The following is a 21,256-nucleotide window of genomic DNA, read 5'->3' on the forward strand; positions in this document are numbered from 1 at the left end:
GCGAATCATATCGTTCTTCCGATCAAAAGCTCTCAAACATCCGTTTGAAACTCGAAAAAAAAACTTAACAGCGTCAAGTGTTTTTTAATGGAGGTCCATTGAGACAAAATAGTTGAAAGTTGGGACCGCTGGTAGTGATATTTAAAGTTGGGATTATTATCAGTCAATACACAAAAGTTGGGATTATTTTTTTTTTCCAATTTGCCTTAACTAAGTCATAGGGATTAAAAATATGTGAATATTTATGTCAATATAATCAAAATATTTGCATTTTTAATAAAATTAGATCTACCTTTTTATTTATTAAATCATCATATATACACTTTTGAGTGTATGAGATGAATGTAGTAAATTCGATGAACGATATTTATGAATGAATAGTAATTTTATTCTCACGTATCCATTCAAACACCATGGATCCATAGAGTTTTCATCATTCTATTTGAAAACTGTAATACAAAAGTGTGTTTTATTCATACTAATTTTACACATGATATTATTTTGAGTTAATAGCCATTTTTGTCCCTGTGGTTTGCTACTTTCGCCACTTCAGTCCAAAGTTTGAAATTTTGTCAATTTAGTCCTTATAGTTTTAAACATTAGCCAATTACGTCCCCCTGTCTAACGGCGTCCAACTATGCCGTTAGTTTTAGGGGTATTTTTGTCTTTCTCCTGTTTATTTTTAGTTAATGGTCAGTTTCGTCCCTGTGGTTTGATACTTTTGCTACTTCAGTCCAAAGTTTGAAATTTGTCAATTTTATGTTTAATTTAATCAGTTTTTATTTTATTTTATTTATTTATTTATTTATTTTTGCTACTTCAGTCCATGATGGAATTCATTGGTAAAGTGGTCAAGGTAATTACATAAAACCGAACTATACCGAAAAAACTAAAATCGTTTCTTTGATTAATGCATAATAGTTAGAGTTTAGAGATTAACATATCGTAGTAAACATTTGGGTCGAAATCAACATCAGGAGGTCGAATATCCCACATTTCCATGTTTGCTCAAGAAATCGATGCACTAAATCGCATGTGTGTTCTTTAAATCATGGTATTGTTCTTGAATTCGTCGAATTCAACCCTAGAATTGTAGTCGATAGGAAGAATTCAAGAACAACAGTACGATTTGAAGAACACACATGCGATCTAGTGCATCGATTTCTTGAGCAAACATGGAAATGCGGGATATTCAACCTCCTGATGTTGATTTCGACCAAGATGTTGCTACGATATGTTAATCTCTAAACCGTAACTATTATGCATTAACCAAATAAACTACTTTAGTTTTATCGGTATAGTACGGTTTTAGGGAATTACCCTGACCACTTTACCAATGAATTCCACCATGGGGAGAGTTTAGAAAATGTCTTGAAACTAAATACGAGGGGGGTATGATTATTGTTATCGACAGAGTAAACGTAAACCTGTTTTGGTCGATACTTGATGGTTTTGGGCTTGGATTATGCTCTTAAGGGCTAGAGACAAAAAAAAACTATAATTAATTAAACATAAAATTGAAAAAATTTCAAACTTTGGACTGAACTAGCAAAAGTATCAAACCACAAGGATGAAACTGACCATTAACTAAAAATAAACATGAGAAAGACAAAAATACCCCTTAAACTAACGGCATAGTTGGATGCCGTTAGACGAGAGGACACAATTGGCTAATGTTTAAAACTATAAGGACTAAATTGACAAAATTTCAAACTTTAGACTGAAGTGGTGAAAGCAGCAAATCACAGGGACGAAAATGGACATTAACTCTATTATTTTTTATGTCATTCATAATAAATATCTTATCATCTTTTGTTAGAATTTGTTATTCCATTAAGAAAATAAAATTACCACTTAATCACTAGGTGTATCTTTTTCGTAATTATGAATAAATTGCGTGAGAATACACCACATATTCGTATGAATATTCTATTAGAAAAATATAATTTGAGTTTATACAACCATTTAATTTGATCAAATATAGGTTTTTTTAAGCATCTCGTGTATCACACTATATCTAAAGCTAATTATTTGCATATGTAAAATGGTTTGTACCAAAGATATACTTGGGTGAGTTAAGATGCAATGCATCATGTGAACATTTATTTGACTCGACACCTTATTTAAGGATTAGAAACCTTCACATGTAACTTAATTTAAACTTCAGATAGACACTATGTTATGAAACATGTGATTTTACACTGTATCAAGGAATAAACATATTTTGGGAATGAAGATGCTTTATCACATGTATGTAGACAATAATAGACAGTCACAAATCAATCACTATATATAACTTATAATGAAATCACAAGGAGACAATCATCTGTTAAATATTAAAACAAACAAAAAAAAAGTTTTAAAATTTGAAGTTGAAGAACACACAACACATGAGACACATCATCTATACCTATCTATACAACCCAAGCTCCAAAATCTTACGCATGATAAATACTCTCTAATAAGATACAATCTACAACTACATCACCCCATAGAGGGATGCTACACAAACCACATCTACCACAACCATAATTATGTTTCCCAGAATGCCCTTACACATGCACCAAATTGGTGCACCTTATGCTTGTAGCTAGTTGTAGATTCTAACTGGTTTCTCAAATGTTTGTCGGTTCTGCATAAACCAAATGATGATATAATAATAAATTAATAGACAGCAATTGTTGAGTCGCTCTATATGATGTGCTTATTCAGATTAAAAGTCAAAGTGACTCGGGTTGGGTTGAACGGAAATACTCCGAAAAACATTTTTTTGTGTAAATACTAAATAGTTAGCGTCATATATAGTTTCGAAGATGATATTATTTCAATAGTAATCTAGGCTTTGTTTAGCAAAACGTTTTATAAGATTTTATGCACGCCACTTTTGACCTGTTTGACTTGTTTCCTTTTTAGCGGTTTTTATTTTCGATTACCTGGATATATAATAATATAAAGGAGGAAATTACACAGATAGTCCTTGTGGTTCGTTCAAATCGTTTCTTTAAGGGTCCCACCCCTTTTCTAATAAATTAAGATACATATAAATACTTTTTTAACAATAAGTGGGTACCATCTATTTTAATTTTGTATTCCCTTTTTAACCCAAGGGTTATTTTGGTCAATTTAAAAAATTTTGACACAAAAGCTAACACAACCATCTACTGCTGGGATTGATTGTTTGGCAAATTTAAACTTTTTGTATCGGTTTTGGGATTGAAAACATGATTATGGTATGACAATATTAATGTACCTGATTTGCAGCATATGAGCGTTTAGATGTATTGTCAGCATGTTCCACTCCTAGGTACTGTTCCCAGGCACCATAAACATCTCTTCTCTGTGACCAAACACACCCACTTAATGCATGCATATACAGTATATACATATTCTTACATGCATATATGTGATCTTAACTACAACAAAAATAGAAAAGCGCATGAAAAGACACAATTTTACATTTACACGAACTTAGCACAAACCATTACAAGTTATTATTGGTTTTAGCAATCAGTGTCATTTAAATATATTTCACCTCTAGTTGATGTGGGCATTGATTGAGGCATGACAAAAAATATATATATATGAAACTGAGTTTTTAGAATTTATCAAGCGCCAAAATGAAAAACTATTTAGTGTCACATCAGATGCCATGTGGCATAGACATACACAGTAGAATGACAAATAAGATGTCTTGACAAGATTATTGCAAAAATAAGCAAAAGAATGACCTGCTAACCTGTTGAACAATCAGTGTTGCTACAATAAGTAATGAAAAGGTAATTTGGTTGCCAAAATCAGTGATGATATATAAGTTAGTTTCTATTTCTATTTTACACCTATTTGGCTATTTCAAAATGGTTTCTAAAACTACAAACATGAGTAAACACACACACACACACACACACACATATATATAGAGAGAGAGAGAGAGTTAACCTGAAAACGGGTGGAGACAACATCAGAATCCTGAAGATAAGTAGGACGACCCAGAGAGAGAAATGCAAACTTCCACTGTTAAATTATCGTAAAAAAAAGAAAGAAAAAACAGAGTTAAGAAAACAAGACAAAAATAATAATGATAACTTGGTATAAGCTTGTGAGAATATTCCTAGTAGAAAGATAAAGCACACCTTCGAAAATTCCTCATCTGAAACCTGTAGTTTTTTCTGTATGCGTACTTTAACTTCAGCTAATGTTTCACCCTCTCGAATAACAAGAAAAAAGGGTTCCCCAAAGTTTTGAACTTGCTGTTATACAAAATAGAAAATTTCAAAATTAAGTACATATTAGCATGATTAAGAGTACAAAGAGGTTCATTCCAGAAAACCAAATTAATGGGAAGAATACAAACAAACCTAAATCATTTAACTTCTTACATGCAAATGTCTATGTTGTCTACATAAAAAAATCACTAAACTAATTTGCTTAAATGTTTTTTTAATTCATTTTTAAGCGTTTACGGTTTACCTACACACATGTAGGTTATGTATAGGAAACATACTTACACGTGATTTACACAAGTGTAGGTTCTATAAACAAACGAATTTTGTTTATACGTTTTTTTAGGATATTAGAAGAGATGAATCAACATTGCATTTAAACCATTATCTTGCATTTTAAAATTGTTAAAATGAATTGTATATATACGTATGTGTGTGTATTATACGGTCAAACATGTACCACTAAAACCATAAGTACATACCGCCTGGTTCTGAGACGAGTCTTTAGTAAAATGATAAACATGAATTAGGCGATCCTGAGGACCTAGGTCCTTTTCCTCTTCTGGAATCTGTAAATAACAAAATAGCATTGAAAAAAAGAATAAAAAATAAAAGGTTGACATGAAACATAAAAGCATTTAGAGCAAACCTCCTCAGCCCGTAAAGTCCAGTACTGATCGTTGATGTTCTCGATTTTTTCATTCAGAGGGAAAATCTGAAAATAAATAGAATTTGAGAAACAAGGTCAAAGTAATTACAAGTCAAAGTCAACAAATTTATAAATGTAAAAGAATATTCAAATATCAAATACCTTGTAAATCTTGTGGTAAAAAACCTCAAGCAAACGAAGCTCTGCATCTTGGTGAGACAACTCCACCTGTTCCATGATACACTGACCAGTCAACTAAAGAAGGCGTGGCAATTTTGACCTGTTTACTTATTTATGGGTTGAATCTTGTTATTTTGCATCTCTAATGGGTCGAACAAAGTTGGTAGACTTACCTTTGTCTTTAGGTCATTAATCACATCACCCACAGTGCTTTGTTTTGGCAATCTAATGGTGTGTATGACTACCTACCAATGGTCAGACAAAAAATATCAAGAAACTGAGAAATTCAAACAAAAAATAAAAAACAAGTGAAAAGTATAAGCCAGCACTTACTTCATCTTTTGTTGCATGATGAAAAGCAACCTTTAAGGTTTTCAAACCTTGCAGTTCAGGAAGAGGAATATCGAGTACCTCATAATACAAAATGTCAGAAGTCTGCATAAAAAACCATTAAAACAAACATAAAAAATTGTAAATGTAATAAAAAGTAATCCTAAAGTGACAAAATTTGTGTGATGGAAAAACACATGTTCAAGTCAAAGTCAAACTAGTGATTTTTGGTATGGCTCGTTCTTTGATGACCAAAAAATTGGCCAAAACTTACTTTAAAAGGTAACTAATGTCACATAAGATTACAAGAGTTACATTACTTCAATAATAGTCTACTTTTTTCTTCTAAAAGTGAATTAGTATGTTTCATGATTATGTTTAAACATATTTTAATTGTTAATTTTATATATAACACAATGTATACTATTTAGTTAATTTTATCAAAATTTCATAATTAAATTTATACAAATTTTTATTACAATTTTAGTCTTAAGCTTGTTTAAGCTCGGCTCGCTCTAGCTAGCCAATCTCATGAGCGGCTTGGCTCGTTTATGTGAAAACAAAAATTACAAAATAACCTGATTGTAGTGGGCCAGCATGTCGGACAAATGTTCCACTCCTCGGTACTTGATTGGTTGAGGTTTGGGCTGTTGGGAATAACAATTATGAGATGTAAGCCTGATTTTAGATGGATCATCTAACATCAAATGGGACGCAACCCTTTCGACAACATCATCATAATTGTTTAGTTTTGACCTGAAATTCAAAATAAAAGTGCAAGATAAAAAAATATTCATTATGGTTAAATAAAGAAGAGCAAATCTTCAGGGAACTCACAATTCCAATGAGAACTCATCCTCCTTGGGTTTCTCCAGTGAACGAAACCGCACAACCTATGTCATTTAGTAATAATATCAATATGTTAAACCGATAAAACTGGCTTATTTAATCAACTGAAACAGCATAATAAATTTATCAAATTTCCAGTTTTGCCCTGAAATCAAACAGTGAGACAGCTTCCTTTCTTTTATTAGGAGCAAATTCATATACAACCTTTTAAAAGTTAAAAAAAACCATACTCATAAGTCTATATCACTAAATTTAAAATAAGAACATTATGCCCTGAGATGATTCATGCTTGTTTTCCAATTTTTTAATTCAATGAAACAAACGATTATAAATAACTGATTTTATTTTATTACCTTTAGAAAGTGTAAGTAAACATGATGTTTTTAATGTTTAAAAAGCATAAATATGATCATGAAATTCGTAAGGATGCATATGAAATTAATCTTATGCCTTCTTATAAAAACCCTTCACTAACAAACTTAAGATAACCATGAAACTACATGAATTGATAAAAAAAATAATAAACTAATGAAAAAAGGTTTCACAGTAAACCTGACGATTATGAACATATTCCAGAAAAGATGGAACATCGGGATAACGACATTTTACAGTTCCAGCTTGAAGAGGTTTCTGAAAGCAAATAATGTCTCCATCTTCAAGCTAATAAAACAACATAAACCAAAACAAAAATGTCGGTCAATTTTGTAACACTCGGCCAAAAGAAGAAACTGCTATAAAGATATAGAAACATACCTGACTAGCCCGAAATGTAAGCTTTTTATCAACATGTTCACACATAACATTAGGTTCAAACTTGATTTCCTGAAAGAAAAAGAGGGTAGTTTAGAAAACAATTAAAATGATTAATAGTATAGCATAAAATTATATCAAAATAAACAGACAAAAAGATTGACCTCAAACAGTTCTATTTCTTCATCAGGTGCAAAACCAGCAAGCTCATTTAACTTTGGCAATATTTCTGTAGGCTTTCCTGTACCCTTCACAAAGAGCCGTCCGACATAGCTGAGATGGAAAAATAGCGTATAAACAAGATAAAATATCGCTAATATATGGCCTTAGGGAGCATATAAAGAGTCTTTAGTTATACAATAGTTCCATTTACAATACTATTTACAATCTAAATTAATTCCAAACTTATTCATCTCACCAATTCTACCCATGTCTTTCTTTCGCCTCTCAATTCTCACCAAACAAAACATTTCTGTATATATATATGTGTGTGTGTGTGTGAGAGAGAGAGAGAGAGAGAGAGAGAAGTGGCTACCAAATCTCCTCTTTTAAAGGGTCATAAAGCTTAAAGAAAAGTAGGATCTCCTCCTTAGTTTTCACAGGTGGGGGAACTGGCTGTGAATCCTATATCAATAAAAGAATCAGTAAACTAATAATATAAATTTTTAATATTTTAAATAATAAAGAGTTGAAAGGTGTATAATTTATATATGAATACATATCAATGAATATTACCTGTCCCATTTCTACCTCCAAAAACAACTTAAGCTCAGCATTATTAGCCTTATTTGATACTTCTCTCAAATGTCCAACCTTAATGTTTATTTAAAAAAAATCAAATTCAGTAATTTTAACAATCACAAGCAATTAAAAATATCATAAGTGCACACAGATTGAGCTTCTTCTAAAAGAGTCAATGGACGATTTGGACGGTAAGTATGATTTTGACGTTTTGCCCAAAGCCAGAAACGTTGATGTTGTACAGGTATACCCAATTCTTTGGCTACTTCCTCCTGAAAAAGTAACATTGATCTATGAATAAATGAAAATTAAAATAATCTAGAATAAGAAAGTTGGTCAGTAATAATACCTTGAAAAGAGCAAAAGAGATCTGCTTTTGTATACGGAAACTGCGTACTTTATCATGATCCACTAGGTCAAAAAATATATTTTTCCCTATTTGTTCATGAAGATTCTCATCACGAGCAACCTACTCACATTAAATTACTGATTTACAAAAGGAAATTAATAAAACTTGTTTGTTCTAAATGGGTCACGGAAAGTTGTAACCTTTATAATAGTATATAAATGTGCCTCTGCCTTCTCCTTCCTTTTTTGCTCCTTTTCTTCTTGTTCTTTCTTCAACCTAATCTGTAGTAAATAGAAAATGAATTAAATATGATCACAAATTCTTAGTTATTACAATAAAAACAAGATCTTCGAAGTTCCACTTTAGGTTAAAAATATTGAACTATCTGAATCATTGGAGATAAATCAACCCATTCATAACAAACTTTACAAACAAATTAGCAATCTTACCCTCAGGTGCTCTGCCACATCTTTCTCATCCACATTACAGATTATTTTCTCTTTGTCACTTTCACGTATATACACAAGCATGTATGCATTTGAATACTTTGTAAATTTAAAGGGGGAGTTATTGAACCCAGGATTTGCTAGAGGTAACTGTTCCACAAGAATAAAAAATAAAGTCAGAAATAATTTGGAAAATAAAAGGATATCACCACCATGGCTTCGTCCCAAGTTGACTTTAGCCTTGGCCCTTTTTGACTTTGGGTTTATTCCAAAAATGCTTTGCAAGTAAACCATCAGATTAAGAATTGGTCAAGCGTGTCTCAACCAAATTTAAAATGAACTAAACTTTCAGCAAAATTTATTGTAATAAATATAAGATGTTTGACAAAATTAGCTTTGATGTAAAATTCAATTTTAAGACTTTTGACCAAAAGCCACATCAGCATATTAATTATGTTTCCAGTTACCTCTTCTTCACCCCCATATTGCTCGTCCAATGCTCTCTTCATATCTTCTTTAGTTACCCGTTCATCATCAAATTTCAGCCTATAACAAACTCACTTCAGTGAATGCAAAATTAAAAACTTCAATCCTTACAACGGTTTGTGAGTGAATTGCATAAACAGAAAATAACAAAACGCATATGCAGATATTCAACTGGTCGGTATGAAAACAGGTCAATTGGGGTTGTATTTGTTTGATAATGGACAAAATATACTAATGCGGTTAAACATAAAAAGTGCCAAAAAGATCAAACGTGTTAAAAGAGTCAAATATAATCTAAATCGTTTTAATTAAAACAAAAATATATTTTTAACAATATAGGTTTCAATACAATTAAATACGTTAACTGTTCACAAGATTTTACAAAACTGAATAAATGTGTTGACAGTTTCACCCATCTGAGCTGTTTCAAACTGAGCATAACAATGACCAGTTCCCGTAACCATTTTGCCACCTTTACTAATTAGAAATAATGTTTTACCATTGATCAGAAAGTGTTGGTCTGATATAGGCATAATAGTGTCCGCCATGGACCCCACCACTGTGAACCAGTACACTGCATAAGATAACAATGAATCTGTTAAGTACGCTGTCTTGGCACCAAAAACTAATACCAACCACAATATGTGAAAAAAGAACACTATCGCCAAACAGTGTTGAAAAAACAGAGTTTTACCTCCGATAGGACGCGGAGTGTTAAAAATAATGAAGTTACTAATTTAATTATTAGACAGGTTTTCAATTTTGGGTTAGGAAACTACTTAATTATCAATAAATTGGGAACAGGTTACCTACAAGTATAGGATTTGTTTTAGATATAGACTAATGATTAGGATATATTCCGCATGTTTGAGGGGCAAATTTGGGAAACACGGGAAAAATGGATAACTGAAGAATGCGAAAAATAAAGATGCAACTGACTGAGGGGTGATAAACATTTCATTACTCTAACTAAGTTATTTAAAAAGAAATAATTAATCTATTCATGATAATTACTTATTAAAAAAAAACACCGTATCAATTCATTATATTAGGGATGTGATATGCCCCAAAGGAGACCCGATGTCAGCATTTCCATTTTCAACAAGTTTTGTAGACGGTAACAGTTTATTTTGTCTACAAATATATAAAATAAGTATAAAATCTTTGTCTCAGGTTTTATGTAGTAGGGTTTTAGGGGGGTAAAACCTTAGCACCAATTGTTTTTTACTATGTTCTACCATGGTACCCTCAGTTTTACCAAAAGTAAAACAAATTAACTTACAAAATGACAATGGATTTGTCATTTTCTAGGTTAATTTGTTTTACATTTGGTGAAATTGTGGATCCCATTGTAGAACAGAGTAAAAAAAACAAATAAGCTGTTACGGTCGACAAAACTTAGGCAAAATGTTGTCAAAAAGAAAAGAAATGCTGATATCGGATATCCTTCGAGGCATATCGTGCCCCAAATATGATGAATTGACAGTGATTTTTAAATATGTAATAATGTAATTTTAATAAATAGATTAATTATTTCTTCATACATATATGAACGAAGAATATGATATGAAATGTAATACCTGTGAAGAGTATAAAGATTGCGAACGCTTCTGTCTGCCTGGGGTGATAAATATTTCCCGTTTTCTCTATCAAGATCAAGTTGCAACGGAAATGCATATCGATCATTTATCTGTCAAATTTGATAAAAAGAATCCGATGAGAATGTTTTGCCTAGTAGCTTTCTTGTCGCAACAATTATCATTGTAAACAAAAATATAAATTTCTTTCAAAGAGCAAAAATTAAAAAGTAGAGAAATAGAAATAAAGGCAGAGCCTTTTAATAGCAATATATCCTGAACAAAAAGAACTACCAAACAATGATTCTTAACAATGTAGAGGTTGTATATATGAATGCAAAATAAAATAGCTATTCTGTAGATTAATTTTAACTGACCTTCACCATTGTATCTCGCATGAAATCATATTCAAAACGTTTTAGTTGAAGCTGTAGAACAGGGGGAAAATCAATGAACAAGACACCCTTCTTCGCATCCTGAAAGTACATATTTACATGATTATTTTGTGAAAAAGCAAACACGTGGTGCATCATACTGAACAAAAGTAAACAATATACCAACTTAAATTAGAAGATTATGCCAAAACTGTTTTACATAAAGAATACTTTTTAACAATATACTGTATTGTAATCAAGATTTTAGAGTTATGTAGCACATTATCATAAAGCAAGCACTCGTCTCAGTTTTTTTCCATTATGGATGCTCTATGATACTATGTTTTGTTTTTTATCAAGTGACTCAACATTCACATGGTCAAATCTTGAGATTATCAACCCATGACTGCTTTAACCTACCCTTTCACCAAAATTGAAACCTGATTCCAAATAAATAAAAATTAACTAAAATTTTAAAAAATATATATATCCAACCTGCAACCCATATTGTTCAGCATGATACTTGTTATCACCTTCAAGTCGTTCCACTTCCACATACTTGTCAAAAGAGGCATAGACGTCACGACAGCCTTTGACATCAAGTTGAAGGTCTAACACGACATACAAAATTCAGCAAAAAACTAGAGATTATTACAAGTGGCCTTTTCAACTCAATTTATGAAAACGTGACAGTTCCGGTTGTTGAGTCCAACAGCTATAATGCAAAAAGTAGCTAAGACTGATGCGCATCAAATGCTTAGAAGTTTGAACATCCTAAATCATCTTATTTAAAAGAGTTATAACACTGATGATATAGTTTAATATATCGTATCTAATATAAAAAATTAAATAAGAGGATAATGTACTCTTGGTCAATATTTACCTGAGAGAACTTACTTTCCTTTTTCCCAATAAAAATGTAATATCCATCCAAAAGACCATAAAAAGGTAGTGTGCTTATGCCAAGATTACCCTTTTTAGAACATATAATTTACACTTTATTGGCCAACAGTGAATTACATGTTCCCAATGGTCTATACTAACTCTTTTACAGTTTTACCCATATTGGCTGGCACATAAAAAGTACATGTTTTGACCAGTTAGACAACCTGTTTTTCCACCTATAGATATTATAGTTGTTAATCAAAGACAAGTACCGTAAAAAGATTCCTTCCTTGTTGATTTGTAGTCTACATTTATGCATTCAATATAGTTCATATGGTGTCCTTCAAACAATTGTTGAATTGTTCCCTCTACAACAGTTCCCTTCACAATTAAACCACAATTAAGGGTACATAATCAGTAAAGATATTAAACTTTAGATTAAAAATCATATACCTTCATTTTGTCTTCAAGCTTCTCGCAAAGAACCCTATTGAGTTCTTGAACATCATGCTGCATAAAAGAATCATAGGTATCCCAACCAAAAGACTTGGTCAACTCTTTTGTGGCTACACTGGTGTCACTGTACTGAAGCTTATAAAATAAACTCTGTAAAGCCAACGGGATGCTCCCTGATGGCATATCATTCTCAGTTGTTGGCATATGATACACAGCCTGGTTCAAAACACAAATATAAGTAAGGGTTTGTGTACGATTACAATGACAGCATAAAACCATGCATTCCTTTATAAGTATAGTTTTATAAATATGGTCACGAAAAAATAAGTTAACTCTCCTTTCTTACTTTCGTATAGTAATTCTTAATTATTAAATTATATAAATTACATTTTCATGGATATTGATTAATGAGGTAGAGTTACTTACCTACTCTATTGAAATAATAATTCAAATCTATATATTTAAATCCTCACTACAGACTATAGAAATCAATTCAGAACTTTACTTAGAACCTAATTCCCACCTCCTAATCAGTACTAAAAAATAATAATGATGAAATAAAAATTAAAAAAAGATGTCTAAATTTTGAAATAAAACTGCATTTTGAATACATTTTGTGTGATCTCTAACCCTTTAAACTTTGATCCCTTCTTAATATTTAACCTGTCTGACTTGTAGAAAATACAACCCAATTGACCAGTTCACATGTAAATGGGTCAAAATGACCACCATTTGTTATCAGTAAGCCTCAAGCCTCAAATAATCAATGTAACTACCAACCTTTCTAAAATACGGGATGTGGTACAATGTCTGGAGTAGAGAGTTCATATAGCAAGTAGCACCTTGATTTTTAAGCCCAACATAACCAGTTTCTTTTTTTGAATCATGTGACCAGTAATCTACAACCTTACGCACTGCCACATCAGCTTCAATTATACAAGTATCATTCAGAAGATAGCCTCTACTGGGTTCATATAGCTCACTAAGAGGCATAAATGATGTAAAACCCCAATCACTTTCTCGTGCATTAAACTGATGTTGGGTATCTGCAAGGGTGAAGAGTCATAATTATCAGTTATCACCAACAGAAGAGTTTAGTGATGATGATGGAAATAATAAAGTAATAGAACATATGAGAAAGACATATGAATCAATATCTTAAAATATTTTATGAATTATGATAACTGACTAACCAATGTTATCTTTACAGTTTACAGTTTATCTTCTATTGGGAACTTCTAGCCTGTGATAAAAGAATGTTTCCAACTTATACAAAGTAGAAGACATTCAAGACTTCCACATTTACAACAGGATACTTCATAAATACATGTGTTAACCACTAAAACTGCCTTGTTAAAATAATAAAAATGTATTAGGTAACAATGTTTTTCATTGTCAAACACAATACACAGGACATAAGCATTCTAAACCAAAAGTGCTGAATAACACTCTTGAATGGACAAAATTATTCACGCACCACAAGATGGACATCCTATCATAGTATCATATCCTTTACATCGGAAAACACCAATGTCATTATATGCCCTCTATGTCTCATCATGAAATTTTTAACAGAAAACAGACTTCAATAATCTATGCCTGAAGTTGAAACCAACAAAAATACAACAAGCGATTACTACTTACAAGTAAGCACAAAATCAAATAACAGAACCATAACTGAAATAACAGAAAAAACTGAACCGGTTGAGAAACAGATGGTTTAACAAATGATCGAACTGGCCCATGCTCGCCGCTAACTACTTGTAAAGCTAATTTGCGTTCCTTTCTCATCAAGGCATTTATAATTGCTTCCCACACGGCAATTTAAAAAACAAAAGAAAGTTAACTTTAAAGTTCCTTCACTTTTCCCAAGCCTTTCTCATGAAAAAACTTGGGAAAACAAACTACTTTGATATAAAAGAAAATCTGAATTCTCCAATACAAAATTTGCTTATTTGTCCCAGATACCTTCAATAATCAAACACATAAAAATCTAGTTACCGAGATTCCAAAAGTATTGCATGCCTCACAAATAACATCATGATATTAAGAGCATGTTTGGGATTGAGTTTGAAAAACGCTTATTGGCTTTTTCAAAAAGCCATTTGGAAAAGTCAGGATTTGGGGCTTTCTGCTTTTTAATCCCTCTCAGAAAGCTAAAATAAAAAAGATTTTCGTGATTGCCAAACACATTTTAACTTAATGGCTTTTTGAAAACACCAATAAGCCAATAAGCAATTTTCAAACTCAATCCCAAACATGCTCTAAGTAGACAATTTAGAGGCTCAACTCATCGTATAGAAATCTTGAGAACAACAACCTTAAATAAACATGGAACCTTCTTTCATCTAAACCCCTAATCACATTGGTTAAAATGACCAATGTTGTGGGCTAAGATAAGGAGTACTACTGAAAGAAAGTTTCATGTTTATATAAGGTTCAAGGCGGGCTCAAAGCGCACATGGTGAGTCTGTCACCTAGACACGAATCGCTTAATAAGGGCATGCCTGAGACAAGCAAGAGTGCAAGACACATGTCCAGTTCAGGTCACCGTTTAGCTGATTTAGACTTAGTTTCTGCTGGTTTAGACAATTTTTTTTATTTCCGTAGGAAATTAGGAATAGATGGACTGTCTATAGGACCCATTTTATTAACAAGATTTATCACTAACCCTTGACAAGGGTTAACTTATAGCCATTCCTTGAAGCTTATCTAGAATGCCAATTTTTATTAGTTATTACAATTGGTCAAATTGAAATCAATTGCGATAATCACAAAAACTTTTTTTATTATGGATCTACTGAAGAAATTCCATGCTTAATCTCATAATTCAATGTGTATTCCTGAATAATCTCATTTAGAAAGGATTCTTCTGATTCTCGAAAAATGAGGGGCATGGGGATTGATCGAGAAAGATCTCTTGTTCTTATTATAAGATCGTGATTGGATTCGTATTTTGGCTTGATTAGGCTGGTTCAGCCATTTGAAACTACTTTCAGTGGCAGGTTTTTGCCGGTTCAGGCCCCTTTTTTTTTCCGGTTCAATGCCCCTTGCTTCACTCAAGGCGGTTTTGCTGCATGCGTGCCTGTGGCACCTTTAACTACTATGATGGAAACCAGAATAGCCTGCAGTATACATGCTAGCCTGGGGTCATCTTTGACTTCCTATCTTCCATTCAATATTCTTTCACCCTTTGGTTGGAGGGTTGTGGAAAACTGGAAATTAAGGGGTACCAATATTGCTCAATATAATCCATAAGAACTTTTGGAGCTAGTTAAATATTTAAAGAAGTAAATTCTTTACTAACCATCCAATAAGTTTGCTTGTCATATGATGTCATAACCACCAGAAGACAAATTAATTGTTGAGACAAGAAAAGACATCAAATAAAATATACAAAGGAAAAACCACAGGATACTTCAAATTGATATTAAAATTTTATTGGCAGCATAGACAATAATATATCCATGTGTGTAGACTATACAGTGGTTTACTCGTATTTTATAAAGATTCTCATTTCTCAACCATCATCAACAATTAAATTCTCTATAAAGCTTCCTACATACAATACTTAACTTCTCGCATAAATGTATTTCATTGTGTTCTCACTACACTGTTAGCATACAATATTCTAGTTTGTTAAGAACAAACAAAAGAAGGGTTTACCTTTTCTCATGGTGAACTTGTTGTGAACTTGATTAACCACAGCTAGGCTAAACTGAGCATACCTGCTCCAACCATACGGCAATGTTGTAGAATCAGCAACATCAAGATACATTGACAAATGGTCCACATTGTTTCCTTTTGGGAATATGAGCACACGCCTGACCAAAACACCATGTCAGCAAAACACTATAAACCAACACCACATCGACACCTTAACTAAAACTACAGCTAAACAAAAGATACCATTTATATCCTCCAACGAAGAAAGCATCCGAGTACAACTTTTTGCCAGACAATCTCGAGAAATTTTCTATAGTCCATGTGAACCTCGCTGACGGAGGATCATCAACTACTGATGCATCAGCTGTATTAGCAGCCTCTGCAGGTGCAACTAACAAAACAAAAGTGCCATAACTCCATAACATTAGTTTACTTGCAAAAGAAGTAGCCATACAAAGTTACAAACCATCAATCAAACAAGTTACAACACCAATTCAAACAAAAACATAACAATACAAATTCAATTAATAATTAAATAATTATACCATCCATTGGTTGAGGTCCTTCAGCAGGTGCAAGCTCAGAATGTGGAACTAGCATCTCTTCCTCTTCCGGCTGCACAATCAAACTAATTAACATAAACAAATTGGATCCAGACACAATTATCTCACAGTTTATAATCTCCAAAATTCAAAACCCTAAAATGAAGCATTTCACAGTAAAAAGGCGAAATCGACAAGCTGTATCACTTATAGATCACGAATCACATTCAAAACAATCCGGTTACGAGATCGAAACTCGAGTAGCAGATCAAAACAGAGTAATTAAGCAAGTTGAATCGATATGTGTGTATAACTACATACGGTTACAGAAACGAATTGCGTGTGCATGTGCGTGATGAGTGTGAATTAGTGTGTGTGAATGAATTAATAGGATTGGTGACGTTACGTCAATGGGAGGCGGAGTCATGAGAGTCATCGACGGCGATTGGTGGCGGAATTTGATCGGAAAATCGGCGGTGAGTATTTGTAGGAAACGTGAAGTTGGATGGAGAAAACAAAAAGGGGGCTTGTTGAGGATAGTTTCGGTATTTCGGGTGGTGGAAAAGAGGGAGCAGACGAGAAAGGTTTGTTTGACGGTATGTATTTGTGTGAACTGACAATATAGACCTCGTGGGCGGACTAGAAAGTGGTTGTACTCGTGAAACCCGAACTCAGAATCTAATAGACCCGAATTAATTTAAGTATTGAGTATTTTTAATGGGTTTTGGATAAACCCAAATACCCATTTGACCTAGACGTCTATTCAACCATTATATCATCTGGCTTATAAACTACTAATGAACATTGTTTGCGTTACGTGCCTATAAAATCTTTTTTTATCGCCTATTCCAACACTGCGACCCTACCGCATTGATGTGAAGACCAACAATTCTATTATTGAATTTAGCTTCTTTCCCTTTTAATATAGTGTTGGAAATGGAAGAATAAATGACCATTCGGGCGTGAAGATTGAAGACGTTTAGTCGTTTATGTTTGATTTTTTTTAATTATTTGATTTTTATATTTCTCTTGTTTAAGGATTGTGTATTTTGGATTATATGGTTTGTTAAATGTTATTTGCTTATGTTAGTCGAAATTTGAATAACATATTTGCTTGAATTTAGCATATATATTTTTTTTTAGTTTTCACCGACATATAGTCGAAACCCAATTAACCCGTACTCATAAAACTCGAACCCGAATAACCCGGTGAAAAATTAGGGTCAGGTATGATTACTAAAAAAAATTCTCAAACCCGACGAGCCCGATCCGAGAAACCCAAAACCCGCAAGTACAACCTGAATAAGGCCTCTATGACGTGTATAACCTAGTTTTAATCTCAAAAAATTAGTTGATGATAATTAGATGTGTATCTCTATTGCCTATAGGTGCAAACAATTTTTCATAATTGGATCGGACAATGAACCGGACAAGTGACCAGTTCACCTGTTCAACTGGTCGAACCGGTCCGACCAGTCAAACAACTTTCGTCTTAAAAATGGCGGTTAGGGCTGAAATAAAACTTTTCAAAAAAATAATATTTTTCTATACTAAAACCGGTTCAACCGGTACGGTTTTCTGGTGGGGCAGTCTAACCGGTTCAGACCAAGCGGTTTTTTGGGAACCGAGCGAACTACATAGAACCGGACCGATCAATAGACCGAATCCTGGTCGAACTGGTCAGGTCATGTCGCAACAATATTGGCTACAAACGATGCTTGAAACATAAAACGTTAAAACTAGTTGACACTATACGAGGTTGCGTGTGAATCGCAAGAGTGATATTTCTGAATACGACTAATTCTAACCTTCATTGTTAAGTTTTGTTTTGCTTAAAATCACAACTCATAAGTGCGCATAGCAACGAGCAGGTTCATTATATGATGACTCCCTCGTATTGTAATCCATATTACTCACACATGAATGACTTGATAATTGATGGAAACTTGCAAAGCTTGAGCCTTGGGAATCAATTATGACTAGTCTTATGCCTGGATAACTTGAAACATGTGTACAAATGCTACATGGATGCTACATTTGACCTTAAAGGCAATAAATTGATACCTTCAAAACATGGGCGGATCTTATTGGGGGCGGGGAGGGGTTGTGGTTCTTTCGGGCTTTCGGTTTAGAAGTAGGATATATAGCCTGTTTCTTTGTAATTATGCTATGTTTTATATCTTTTACCCCTCAGATCCAAAAGCTCATATTCATTTATGTGCAAGAAGATGTTATTTTTTTGGAATTTACGGTATTTATTAGATAAAAAAATGATGTATGAACTTATGACTAGTTTAAAATTTTTAGCCCTCCAAATACAACTGTTCAAGTTCCGTCACTGCTTCAAAACACTCTAGATGAATTCCGAATATTAGGAAAGAAGTTTGGCCTCTTTCCTTATCAACATTTATGTCCAACTATAAGGGCGCGTTTGTTTCACAAAATTCGTGGGAATTCAAAAGAATTGGAAATAAAATCCCTTGACATGGCGTTTTTGTTTCGTTGGAATTGGAATCTTAATTTCATTTTGGCGTGTTCTGTTCAAAGAATTGAAATTAGAATTCAATTCCTTCAAATTCCTTTAAATAAAGGGATTTCAACTCCTTCCAAGATACAGAGGATTTCAAGTGAATTCATTGGAATCTTTTCCGAGAGTTTTTTTGTTTGTTTTTTTTTTTGGAGAACGGGGACAACGAATAAAATATTTTAGTTTTTTACTTTTTTTTTGTTTTTTATTTATATTTTGAGTTATGAATTTTTTATTATTATTTTTGAATAATTTTTTGAGGGGTTTTTATCTTAATAGAAAACCCCTAAAAAAATTCAAAACAAAATAATAAAAAAATTATAACACAAAATATAAATAAAAAACAAAAAGTCTAAAAAAAACTAAAATGTTTCCGCCGTTATTCTCGTTAAAAAAATGATTTCAATTCATTTGTGATGATAGATTACAATTCATTTGTCAAACGAACACATCAATAATGAAATTGGATTTCAATTCCTTCCAATTCCAATTCCAAATCCCATGCAAATTCCAATTCCAATTCCATTTCATTTTGTGAGACGAACGCGTCCAAAGTATTTAACTTAACATATAGATCAAGTTATGGCTTAAAAATGTCAAAAAAAGGAGCAGTGAAAAAGGTTAATGAGATTAAGAGCATGTTTGGGATTGAGTTTGAAAATGCTTATTGGCTTATTGGTGTTTTCAAAAAGCCAATAAATTAAAACATGTTTGGCAATCACAAAAAACTTTCTTATTTTAGATTTTTGAAAGGGTTGAAAAGCAGTTTTCCAAAAGCCCCAAATCCTGACTTTTTGAAAAAGCCAATAAGCCAATAAACCTTTTTCAAACTCAATCCCAAACATTCTCTAAGTTCCTAGCATGTAGAATTGTAGATCAAGCTCTAGCTTTAAAATGTCATATTAAGCTCTAGCTTTAAGTTCCTTATACCATTACATAGTTCCTACGACTTGACTGTGGTCAACAAACTTTATTCGCGTATATATTAAGTTCTTTTTATGGCATGTTCCTCAACCAAGTGACATCACATCATATTTATGTTCGCTCATTCCTATATCTCACAATGGTGGTTAATTCGCTACTAGAAGTAAAGAAACACGTTAATTCAACATTGGTAGTGGTGAAATAACATATTATATGATAGCTTTACTTACATTTACTGAAAACCAACTAATTGCACACCTATGGTCTATCTTAATTCGCCACTAACAAGTGAGAAATACCTCCTTGTGATTAAAACTGAAAGCAAGCCTCCAAGCGATCACTTAAGGATTTGAAGAAAGTATGATAATTGCGGATTTGGGGCCACGGTGATATCCTAATAATCGTTTGCTTTCTATTGTTATAATAATCTTGCATTATTTTTCATTTCTAGTTACACGGAACGTGTAAAACTAGAAAACACATGTGAAGATAGACTTCTCCAAAAGTGTAACAGTATACATGTAGATGTCATAATCCGTAGTCTCCTTTTGGGGATGTTAGTGGATGCACGTAGTGTTAATTTGTGTTTGCTTAATGTGTAAGCTTCTTTAACTTCCAAAAAATTATACGAGCGGATAAAATAATTATTTGTACATAGCCAAACAAACAATGAGCTGATGGTAATGGGGATTTGTCTCAGGGGTGTTCGGGATTGCTTATTTTCATGGACTTGTCACTTGTTAACTTTTTGAAAATGAAGGTGTTTGGGATTGCTTTTGATGCTAGAGAGAAAAATTAATAATAACTTATAACCTATTGAAAAGTTTTAAGTAGTTTTCATAAGGAACCCCCCCCCCCCCCCCCCCCCCTTAATGTTTGATTTATATTGTTTGTGTTAAAAGGCTCTTAGATGACTTACAGGGTGTTTGGCTAAGCTTATTTAACTTCAAAAGTGTTTATTTACTTATGGCTTTTTCAAAAGTAATTTTTAAAAAAAGTGTTTGAATTCGCTTTGTGGTTGGAAAAACCAAAAAGTAGGTAAAATTACCAAAAAAGACATTCTTATATATTTACTAATTTTGCATATAATGGAATGATGGGCATATTTTAATTTGGTTTTCCAAAAGCAAAACAAAAGGCTTGGATTTCTTGCTTCTGAAAATCATCTTTTTAACCAAAAAAAAAAAACTAGAAATACTTTTATGATACCCAAACATGATTATTTACTTATCTGTTTTTTGAAAAGCAAATAAGCAACTTTGAAAAACTCAGCCAAACACACCCTTAAAAGCAAAGGATTTAATA

The 21,256-nt window shown here is 32.6% G+C and overlaps 1 protein-coding gene across 1 annotated transcript; it reads right to left on the reverse strand.

The window, feature by feature from the left end:
• Window positions 1-2,302: 2,302 nt before the first annotated feature.
• On the reverse strand, window positions 2,303-17,128 carry LOC143619982 (ubiquitin C-terminal hydrolase 12-like). The gene is made up of 32 exons (XM_077091792.1): window positions 16,907-17,128; window positions 16,504-16,573; window positions 16,202-16,349; window positions 15,959-16,116; window positions 13,073-13,338; window positions 12,290-12,508; window positions 12,109-12,217; window positions 11,447-11,562; window positions 10,955-11,053; window positions 10,581-10,690; window positions 9,500-9,574; window positions 8,982-9,060; window positions 8,518-8,664; window positions 8,269-8,349; window positions 8,069-8,188; window positions 7,869-7,991; window positions 7,714-7,791; window positions 7,514-7,602; window positions 7,143-7,251; window positions 6,982-7,050; window positions 6,781-6,888; window positions 6,217-6,272; window positions 5,958-6,135; window positions 5,383-5,484; window positions 5,223-5,294; window positions 5,032-5,097; window positions 4,870-4,935; window positions 4,703-4,789; window positions 4,131-4,247; window positions 3,937-4,011; window positions 3,251-3,337; window positions 2,303-2,632 (listed from the first exon to the last, which is right to left on the reverse strand). The coding sequence occupies exons 1-32, from the start codon at window positions 16,934-16,936 to the stop codon at window positions 2,591-2,593; spliced, it is 3,351 nt and encodes a 1,116-aa protein (XP_076947907.1). The 5' UTR covers window positions 16,937-17,128; the 3' UTR covers window positions 2,303-2,590.
• Window positions 17,129-21,256: the final 4,128 nt, after the last annotated feature.

The sequence above is a fragment of the Bidens hawaiensis genome, unplaced genomic scaffold (genome assembly GCF_021521415.1).
Source record: "Bidens hawaiensis isolate Kalapana, Puna unplaced genomic scaffold, B.hawaiensis_p1.1 tig00002525_1, whole genome shotgun sequence".
Classification (NCBI taxonomy): domain Eukaryota; kingdom Viridiplantae; phylum Streptophyta; class Magnoliopsida; order Asterales; family Asteraceae; genus Bidens; species Bidens hawaiensis.

Excerpts from the sequence above, each read along its gene's own strand:
- LOC143619982 (XM_077091792.1), bottom strand. The coding sequence starts at position 16,936 with ATGACTCTCATGACTCCGCCTCCCATTGAC. Across the intron at positions 16,574-16,906 it reads TGACTCCGCCTCCCATTGAC|CCGGAAGAGGAAGAGATGCT; the intron begins GTAACGTCACCA and ends TTGATTGTGCAG. Across the intron at positions 6,273-6,780 it reads AATATGTTCATAATCGTCAG|GTTGTGCGGTTTCGTTCACT; the intron begins GTTTACTGTGAA and ends TAAATGACATAG.